The 10,000-nt window shown below is 45.1% G+C and overlaps 2 protein-coding genes across 17 annotated transcripts in view; one reads left to right on the forward strand and one right to left on the reverse strand.

The window, feature by feature from the left end:
• Window positions 1-307, reverse strand: part of si:dkey-82o10.4 (uncharacterized protein LOC797793 homolog) — a 30,675-nt gene extending 30,368 nt beyond the window's left edge. The window contains exon 1 of the mRNA XM_048260385.1: window positions 204-307. Within this exon, the coding sequence (XP_048116342.1) occupies window positions 204-219 (16 nt within the window). The 5' untranslated portion in view covers window positions 220-307. The remainder of the gene's footprint in view (window positions 1-203) is intronic.
• Window positions 1-10,000, forward strand: part of LOC125305565 (DNA-binding protein SATB1) — a 53,442-nt gene that overhangs the window by 6,470 nt on the left and 36,972 nt on the right. For 12 of the 16 annotated variants that reach the window (XM_048260378.1, XM_048260381.1, XM_048260368.1 and 9 more), the window contains exons 2-4: window positions 5,802-6,043; window positions 7,955-8,131; window positions 9,682-9,808. In XM_048260378.1, coding sequence (XP_048116335.1) covers window positions 5,830-6,043; window positions 7,955-8,131; window positions 9,682-9,808 — 518 coding nt within the window. In that variant the 5' untranslated portion in view covers window positions 5,802-5,829. Of the gene's footprint in view, window positions 1-788; window positions 957-2,929; window positions 4,191-4,272; window positions 4,370-5,801; window positions 6,044-7,954; window positions 8,132-9,681; window positions 9,809-10,000 lie in introns of those variants that run through there. The other 4 variants (XM_048260371.1, XM_048260372.1, XM_048260370.1 and 1 more) reach the window with 4 other exon arrangements.

The raw sequence follows: 10,000 nt of genomic DNA on the forward strand, positions 1-10,000 counted from the left end.
GCAACATGTTTAGAGAGACTATAACCTGACTGACCTCTGTTAGTTTATCTGATAATGAGGCTTTGACTTATATAAGTAGCTGGCAAATCAATGAAAGATGCTGGCCAAAAGAGCATTAAATCATCCTAAAGAAACACAGATTCATTGTTGATGCATAATATACAGTCATGTTGATTTTTTAAAAACAATTTGCATAGGCCTACCGTAATTATTGACCATGGCTGTATCATGCCTATCCACTTGTGATTTCTTTCAACACTCTGCAGCGTATAATGTTAAATTCAGAATAAATTACTAACGCAGCATGCTAAAACACAGACGACACTGAAATGACTGCATACTTCGACCCGACCAAATATACAAACACACCTCCTAGTCATGTGGTAATCTGGTTGCCTAAAACATGCACGTGCTGCTTTGATAACGTGTTAAAAATGGAGGGCCATGCATCGACACAAACGCGTCTGTACTAAATGATAATCATTACTGATGAAATCACCAGCACTCTTTCAGGCCTGTGCCCTTCTGGATGCCGGGGCGGCTTTTATCGGGACGCCGATGCCAAAGTTCTTGGCAAGTGCCAGCACCTGTGGGCAGTGCCAAGACCTACTGGCAGTGCAATCAAAATTGTGTGACGGTCTTGGACAGTCACCGCGAGAGATTACCGCCTGCGACTGTAGACTCCACCATGTTGTCTGCTGCTGCTGCTGCATTCTCTCTCTCTCTCTCTCTCTCTCTCTCTCTCTCACTCAGTCTCCCTTTCTCTGGTTACGGCAGCATTGTTTTAGCCTTTTTGAACGTGACATGGAAAAGGCAAGGCGATTGTGTGTGCGATGTGTCTTGGACAATCACTCGAGAAGATTAGTGCCTCCACATCGGGCTTGCTGGGTCTTCTCAGGTTGCAAGAGTCATTTTCTAGTCTTTGAATATGATGACATCGAAGATGAGACAAAAGGGTATTGCTTGTTTTTTGGCATTGCCAACATATGGGAGGGGGAGCAGTTAAGGGAGGTGTGTGTGTGTGTGTGTGTGTGTTTGTGTTTGTGTGTGTGTGTGTGTGTGTGTGTGTGTATGTAGGGGGACCTAACATCCCAGACAGCCTTTTAAGAAATAAATGTTGGCTCTGTTGCCCTGAGTAAGCCATCATAATATTAATACCAAAGATGCAGATTATGTTTTTTTTCTAGTTTTTTTAAATGTGGATTATTAACAAATGAAAAGGCCTTGATTATTTTGGACATGCACATGGACTGCCATTTTTGTAGTTTTATATTTTGTTTTCGTTCTATTTCATTCTATTTTACAATTGCTGCATTTTGGGCAGTAAAATTGTTGAATTTCACCATTGACCAGGGGGTGACAAAGAGGACAAGCCCTGTGTCGCCTTTATCACAGTGGCTAGTCTGGCACAGCAGAGCAACTTGAGCATACTATTGCTTTTTAATTTTTTCCCCCACCCAAGGCATGGTGGATGAGAGATAGCACTGATAAATGACAACACATTATTTACTGAAGGCCTCAAACTTAATGCATCACAGAGTGAAGGGCACACAGAACATGCATGTCTGTAATATATATTCTTACATTACATAGTTAACCTGTATGTTCGTACATTACATAGTTAACCTATATGTTCTTAAATTGCATAGTTAACCTATATGTTCTTACATTGCATTAACCTATATGTAGCCTTTAGTGGATTGTTTATAGTGCATCAAACAGTGGTGATATTGGTCTTTGGACACATAAGTGTTGGTTATGTTTGCGCAATTGGTGGTTTAGTGGGAAGTCAAGTGGCATACAGGTAAATAGTGCTGTTCCAGGCTAGACTTTGTCAAATGCCTCATGAATACCACTAAACACCACTTTTTTTGTATTTACTGTGTAGCCTATGGTTTGTCAAATGCCCATGCATGCTCTGTTTGCTGGTTTCCTGTTTTGATGTGTCAAGAGGGTAGCTTGCACATCTTTGTTTTCCACCTGTCAGCATATCTCATTTGAAATGTCCTGATCTCACCCTATCTCATTTAATCTGTGTTTTTGCTCAGTGTTGGTAAAAATCCAACCAATTCCCTTAGATTTATCCATCTGTCATGTTAAGTAAAGAATCAAATAGTTTGCATTACATTTCAATACTTATACATATGCCAATAACGAATATTTATGCAAATCCTTATTACACCTTTATTATTTCAAGCGTTTGACCTATGGTAACTTGGACGTGTGGAACTTTCAGAAAGTTATTCGCACGCACGCACACACACACACACACACACACACACACATGCATGCAATTGACTCCCTGCCGGTGAGGACGCCACTGTAACTGTCCTAAGGTATTAGCCCTCCCACTTAGACAGCGCGAGGTTACGGACGTGTCATATTTGTTGTGGCCAGCCTTCGTAGGTCCTGAAATCTGATCTGTGTAGTGAATGTTTGGCTCTGAGCATGCCACACCGTGTCACCTGTGAACGCTTGCGTGCCCATAGCCTTTCCCCCGATTGGTAGTGTATAGTGTGCAGCAGCCCATAATTCCCCACGTTCACCGAGACACATACCCACTCGCTCGGAGCCTTTACCCCGAGCTTCTTGAACAGATGGCGGGTTCTTTTGCAATTAGAAATGTAAAACGGGTAGTCAAAATATGCACAGTGCACTCATGTGATTTTCCGTATGATTTCGTATCATGGGGGTTGCGTTACCTTAACTGTCCGATTACGAGAAATGCATAATATTGACATCTTCTCAATTATTATTTTAATCAGATAAATAGTTGCCTTAAATAGTATTACACAAACAATGCAGATATTGCAGGGGGTAGGGTGTCCGATGCTCTGTAAGCTTCAACAAAAGTATAGCCCGAGCAGCGATTCGAGCGGAGGCTCAAGCCTTCCACTGGCGTAGAACAATACAGCTGAATTTGGCAGTGGATGCACAATGCTGTATTTTCGCATTGACGGCTGTGGAATAGTCGAAGGTCCGGCTCAAGGCCTTTTTAGTCGTTAGATTCTAGTGCTTGCTTCGTAGGTTATGTTGTTTATTCGCAAGGCGTTCGTGTGAGCATGTGTATATGTGCGTGTGTGTGTTATTCAGTAATAAATGCAGAACCGCCTCACTCTAATCAAGCTGATTAAAAATTCCTGCGCGCACAGCCGGAAATCGCACCATCCTCTCTGTTTTCTCCGCACTTTTTACTTTATTTTCGAGTCGTTCCTCCACCAGGACATCGTCTGTCACGGGAGACCATCTCGTTCGCCTCGAATTCCGGCTTAAATCTGCTTGTTACGGGCGTATTTTCTTTTGAAATGAGGAGGAAAAGGAAAGCCGAGACAGCGCCAGCACCAGCGAGGGGAGTGATGAGTCAATACAACTAATAATTTAATGGGGACACAGGAAAAGGGAGAAAGAAAGGGGAGCTCCGTCCGGGCACAAATTAAACGAACAGAAAACAGTCTTACCCAGGGAACTATAAAGCATCTATGCATGCCTTAATCGCCTTAGATGTCGTAAAGTAAATCGTACTTTTAACCTGTTTGGGTCCGCAGATCATAGCTACGTCGTCTTACCACGAGAAACCAGATTATTGTCGCTTCATGCTCTCCCGGACAGTCGCGAGGCTAAATTCATTCCACGTTATTTTTTATGTTATAGATGCTTACATACCCACTGCATATCAGAGGACTTGTCGCTTGTGACTGTATGCAGCTATGGTTACTTTTATTTTCGACGTGTTCTGTACGTAAGGACGCTTCGTAGTCCTGGTGGGTTAGCGACAGAACTAAACTCGCTACACTTGCAGCCGATACCGTACTATGCTGTGGACAGCGTTAACTTTCTTTTAAAAGGGTTTAATTTTCCTTTCATGACGTCGGAGAACGCGGACAACTCGGTAGCCTAGGCTACCAACAACTGGTTTTTCAGATATTTTTTTCTTGAATTAATAATAGACTGTGTTATCGGTTTTCTGTTCATCTGTATGTTGTATTGATTGACAATTGATTTTGATGCTACGAGAGTAGCATGTCGTCAAGAACAACTCTTTTTGCAAAAGGATTGTAGATATTTTCTGCAAGTCAGACCTAACGTTAGAAAGCAGCAAACATTGAAGTTTCTTTTCCCAACAAAACTTGAAGACGCTTTTCACCCCGACGACTTTATATGCTTTCGAGTTCTGAAGTGGTGAGTCGCAGGTTGGTTTAATTGATTTTTGACTAACTTTTTCAAATTTACATGTGTTCAAATTTGCACGCTTGCATGTCTTCTTCTTTAAAGGTCACTGAAAAAACCTGACCTGGATCACACTGCTGCAGGGTGCGGATTGAGTGGTTAGGCTACTTACTTCACTGTGGTCGATTTGCTTTGACTTCATGTAGGCTTCTATGTCGGTTGTTTGACATTGTTTTTAAAACAAAATGACAAGTTAGGCCATTCCGAAGATAAACAAAATAGATTATTATTACCTAAAACTAATACCTGAGGGTTAGCTGTTCTCTTGTAACAACAGTGTTATTAATTTAAATGTTGTGCATTATATTTGTTAATTGCTTGAATGGTCATATTTGTTGCTTGCTGTCCATAATAAGAGGCTACTCCATGGACAGTTTATCATAGTGTAGAATTTAACTGTATACTGCATGAAGGGTTGGACAGTGAAATTCTAAGTCTGAACTACTGAAGTATACAGCACACTGTTTCATGGCCTGTAGTTTCCCAGACTAGGCCCTTGGTCAGCCGGTCCTGAAAGCATTTGACTTGCCTTTTGAAGAAAAAAAAAAGAAGCTTTGTTTCTATAGTGTCTCCTGACTATTTATCACTCTTCACACCTTACCAAGCATGATGGTCTTTTCCTCGAAATGCTCTGCGATGACTGTCATGTATGTGCCTACCTACCTATGCTATTGTTTTGTTATTACCACCCCCTGTTTTTTTAGTAAAATCTGTAGGTGTTATTTTGGTGCAAACTGTACATAGTTGGAAACAGTACACGGCTGTGTCATCTCGGCCTGCTTAAACAAAGCATTCATATGTTGTCTGAGGCCTCACTGCTTTGAAAAGCTTACAAAAAAAGACAGGGAGAAAAAAAAAATGAGTTTCAGGTGATGCATAACGTGTGAACGCTCACAGCGGTCGGCTTAATCCTCTCCACACACACACACACAGAGGCCTGTTGTAGAGATGCACTGATCACTGGGGTGGAATCCGCGGTGAATGAATGCGATTGCACAAAAACGGGCTTGTTGGCCCCCGCCCCGCCACATGGGGAAAGTGCAGCACGGGACAGCCATCCATAATACATGGCCGCTAAAAAACGGGAGCGCCAGAACTACACGGAACACCCTCAAGTGTCATGTAACGGCTCAGCAGATTGGACAGGTTTGCACTGTGGCATACAAAGCAGTGGAAGCTGGCTTGTCCCTTTCTTTTTTCTGTCACGAGAAAATAGGTGTCAAAATAAATTAGGTTTATCTCTTAAATAGTACTAAGCCCTTTTCCTGCCATGTTTTTTTTATGTCATTCACTTATGTCTGATAGTGAGCTGTGGTATCTATGCGATGGAAATGTGATGATCTGTATGTTATAGCAAGTGTTTTGATGACCAACACATACATAAATGCAGGCGAGCACACGGATCATGGATCTTCTTCCACCACACACATAAAAAACACCCTCAAATGTCACGGCTCCCTGTCTCGACATATGTGTGTTTATGTATTTTGGGGGATGTTTGTGTCATTTGGGCTTCCTGACTGACCTGTGTGTTTGTATGTGTTCTCTCCCCTCACCCCCACCCCCCACCCCAGGTGATAGCAAGCAGTGGCGCTGAGAGCTATGGAGCATCTCGGCGAGACGTGCCTGGGGAAGGAGAACTGTGAGCTGGTGGCGGCCGGCCTGGGCGAGGCCAAGGGGCCCCCAGCCAAGCTGGCCCGGCTGGAGCAGAACGGCAGCCCGCTGGGCCGCTCGCGCCTGGGCAGCTCCGGGGCCAAGCTGGGCGGCGTGCCCTTCAAGCCCTCCTCGCACCTCCTGAAGGCCTGCCACAAGAAGGGTGAGTGACGCAACTAACCGAGCAGCTGGCTCAAGAGGGGGTTGGGAAGAAATGTGGAGGTCCAGATAAAGAAGTGTGCATTTTTTCAGGGAGGAACAGTGTGTGTGTGTGACTGTGTGTGTGTGTATGTTCATGTAGTAGTCAGTGGTTTATTCTTGTGTGTGTGCATTTAGATAGATGTATCTTTCCATGTATGTGAAATACTTTGTGTGTGTGTGTGTCTTTGATGTATTGATTGTTAGGTTAACTCAATTAGACTAATTTATGTGAAGGTTTTGTCACAGGCGGTTTGGGTGACTGACACATAATTACTCATGCCTGCTCAGTGCATACGTGTGTGTGTGTGTGTCTGTTTTTATTGGTTACATTTATGGTTCTGTGAGTATAGCCAAATCAACCCTATATAGAGAAATGTAATTTTAAAGCAGGGGCTTTGGCATTTCAGCAAGTTGGCGCTAGAGATAGCTAGGATTATTGCTTTCCTACACCGACATTACATCAGTGTTTTGCTCTTTTTTTCCCCTAAAACAAAAAAGGATGTAATTGGTGGCAGAAAAAAAAAGAATCTTCCCTCTCTCCGCTTGGCCGGCAGTCAAGCTAGGAGCTGTGCGATGCTAAAGGGCCTTCCCCCCGGGTTGTTGTGATTTGCGCCTTTAATTCGTGGAGCACCAGCTGCGCTTGTTACATTGTAACTACACGAATCACCGTCCTCCAGACCCCCATTCTGTACCTCTCTGGACACTCTCTATTATTCTTTATGGGAAATCGTGAACTTTGACGAGTGCCTGCTGAACTTTGCAGGCTGCGGGGTGCATTGTTTGGAGCTGAATAATATTTACCATGGGCTTTTCTCAGCACGCGGGAAAACAAAGCATGTATTGATCCCCAAATGAACCTACACAGCAGTCTTTATTGTTAGATCTTTATCTATTAAAAATGGAAAAGCTCCACTTCAGCACATTCTTTGGCGTATGCTTGTGATTGACCCTGTTTATTGATTGTTTGCCAGAAATGTTTGCATCTTCAGGAAGCCAAAAGCGCTATGTGCGTTACAGATATGATTTATTGTGCCTACTTTTAAATGGAGGACATTAATATTGTGCCACGCTGTGCAGGGGCTGTGTGTGTGGAAAAAAAAATCCTCAAGATGGCAGAGGACTTATAAGTTCCACAAATTTCAGGAATAGAGTGTTTCAGCTGTCTGATATTATGTGATATTTGCACAGTAAACCCTAACACATGACGGCTTTGGACAAGGATTCTTCATTTTTTCCCCCCTTCTTCCCCCTAATAGCTTCGCACTGTTTACACAGACTCACAAACCTCAGGGCTATACAGTGTGCTGGGAGTTGCCGCCAAGCATCATGGGAAGGTTCCTGGGAACTGCCAGAAGAAGTGCTCTAATGTGATCTGTGCACCTTAACAATAAATAAAGCAGTTTAAACCCCAGCCGAGAGCTCAGAGAGGCTGCTCCCTTCCAACGCTCTGACAACAAAGGATCACCTCTGCCTTGCAGAATGCCGCGTAAACACCAGGCATGTGATCAAAATAAAGCGATCATAATCACTTTAGTTACATGTGATCGGAAGGCCAAGAGTGTTAAAATACATTTTTAAGCATCAGTCACATGTTCGGTTGCAGTGGAAATTTGCAGGATTTTTTTTTTCAATATCTGTCCGTTATATGTGTGTGTGTGTGTGTGTGTGTGTGTGTGCGTGTAAATAAGAGTTGATGTGACTCCAGTGAGGTGTAAATGTGACACATGCATCTGCTCTGTTAATTGTGTGGTTTTGTGTGTGTGTGTGTGAATATGTATCTGCTCGCATGTGCGTGTGCGTGTGGGTGCATGCTCATGCGTGCATGCGTGTGTGTGTGGGGGCGTGCACGTTTCTTTTTTTTTTTTTTTTCCAGGCAACATGCTGCCGGTGTTCTGCGTGGTGGAGCACTACGAGAGCCCCATCGAGTTCGACAGCAAGGAGGAGCACGCCGAGTTTGTGCTGGTCAGGAAGGACATGCTCTTCAACCAGCTCATCGAGATGGCCCTGCTATCACTGGGCTACTCACACAGCTCGGCTGCCCAGGCCAAAGGTCAACCACCCACCCCGACCCGACCCCACCCCACTCCGCCTCCACCTACCCCTAATCTCCTTCCTCTTCACATTGACACCCCCACCATTCCACCCGCACTGCTGCACTGCACAACACCATCTTTCTCTCTCTCTCTCTCTCTCTCTCTCTCTCTCTCTCTCTTTCTCTCTCTCCTCTGTCTCTCTTTCTCTCTCCCCCTTCTTGCTCTCTCTTTTTTTTTTCTTATGCTTTACATATTAAGCTTTATTTCCGAAGTGCCTCCACAGCTGCATGCTCGCCCTTCCTCTGGCCAGTCGTCCATCCATCCACCCACCCGCCCGCCCACCAGCCCGCCAACCAGCCTGCCAGCTAGCCACTGCCTTTCCTCTGTGCCATTTCTCGAACCCAGGGGCATGCGCTTTTAAATACAGTGCTTTGGCCTGCATTTAAACTACAGGTCGGCAGTGAGCTCAGAGAGAGAGAGGGTGTGAACAAGAGGGTGAGAAATAGAGAGAGAGAGAGAGAGAGAGAGAGAGAGAGAGAGAGAGAGGGCCAGAGGGAGACAGAGAAAAGGAGACTTAGAGAAGGACAGAGAGATGGAGGGAGAGAGAGAGGAAGAGAGAAAGAAGAAGGGAGAGAGAGAGGGAGCGAGAGAGAGCGAGCGACTGAGCTAGCGGCGGTGGTGTGCAGGTGCCCTCCCCTGACCACAGGTCTCCCCCTGCACTCGTCCCTGTAATCACACACTCCCCTCTGCGGGAATGAGTGTGGAGGTGGGCCTAGGGTTACTAATTGCTCTCTTTATGGAGACTTGAGCTATTTTAAGAGCCCCCCTCAGCCTGTAATTTATTGTGGGCTGTCCATCACTTCACTGCAATATTTCCCTTACATATTTATGAATGCTTTCTCTTTCTATTTGTCTTTCTCTCTCTCTCTCTCTTTTACTCTTTCTCTTTCTCTTCCCCTGCTTTCTCTTTCTATGTTTTGTTTTTGTTGATATTCTCTCCTGTTTTAATATAACCTGTGTACATGGGTTGGATATTTATTTGCTCATCACTCGTGCATTTTAATTTAGACGATCAATGATACTTTATGGGGCACTGTGCATTAGTTCAGTGACAGATCAGCTTTTCCCCATCTCTCTCTCTCTCTCTCCCTCTCTCTCTCTCTCTCTCTCCTTTCTCTCTCTCTCTCTCTTGAGTCCTGAGTGTGTGTGTGTTATGTAAAGCGTGGCCTGCGTGAGTCTTGTTTCCTCCCACTGAGATGTGAAGTGCACTGAGAGTATGCACACACACACACACACGCACACATATGCAGGAGCACACACATGCACTTGTACAAATATTCACTGACACACACACACACACACATTCACACTAATGCTGCATCTGTGTTCTAGATCCTCTCATCCTCTGTGCTCATACTGAGGCATACATACAGTATACACAGATGTGCGCACACACACACACACACACACACACACACACACACACACACACACACACACACTAATGCTGCTTCTGTCTGCTGTACTGTAGATGAGGTCTGACCCTGCTCTGTATTGCTCCCAACAGGGCTGATCCAGGTGGGCAAGTGGAACCCCGTGCCCCTGTCCTACGTGACGGACGCGCCCGACGCCACAGTGGCGGACATGCTCCAGGACGTCTACCATGTGGTCACCCTGAAGATCCAGTTGCACAGGTCAGTGCCCAGGGCAGCGGGATGTGGCTGGCTGGGTGGGTTGGTGTGGGTGTGTGTGTGTGGTTGGTGTGAAAGTTAGCATCCGCTGCTCTCCCGCAGGCAGGCTTCCTCCTGCCATGTCCCTCGGCCTGTCTGTTGGTCTGTCTGTCTGACTGACTGTCTGTCTGACTGACTGTCTGTCTCTGCACAGCT

The sequence above is a fragment of the Alosa alosa genome, chromosome 13 (genome assembly GCF_017589495.1).
Source record: "Alosa alosa isolate M-15738 ecotype Scorff River chromosome 13, AALO_Geno_1.1, whole genome shotgun sequence".
NCBI classification, from domain to species: Eukaryota; Metazoa; Chordata; class Actinopteri; order Clupeiformes; family Clupeidae; genus Alosa; species Alosa alosa.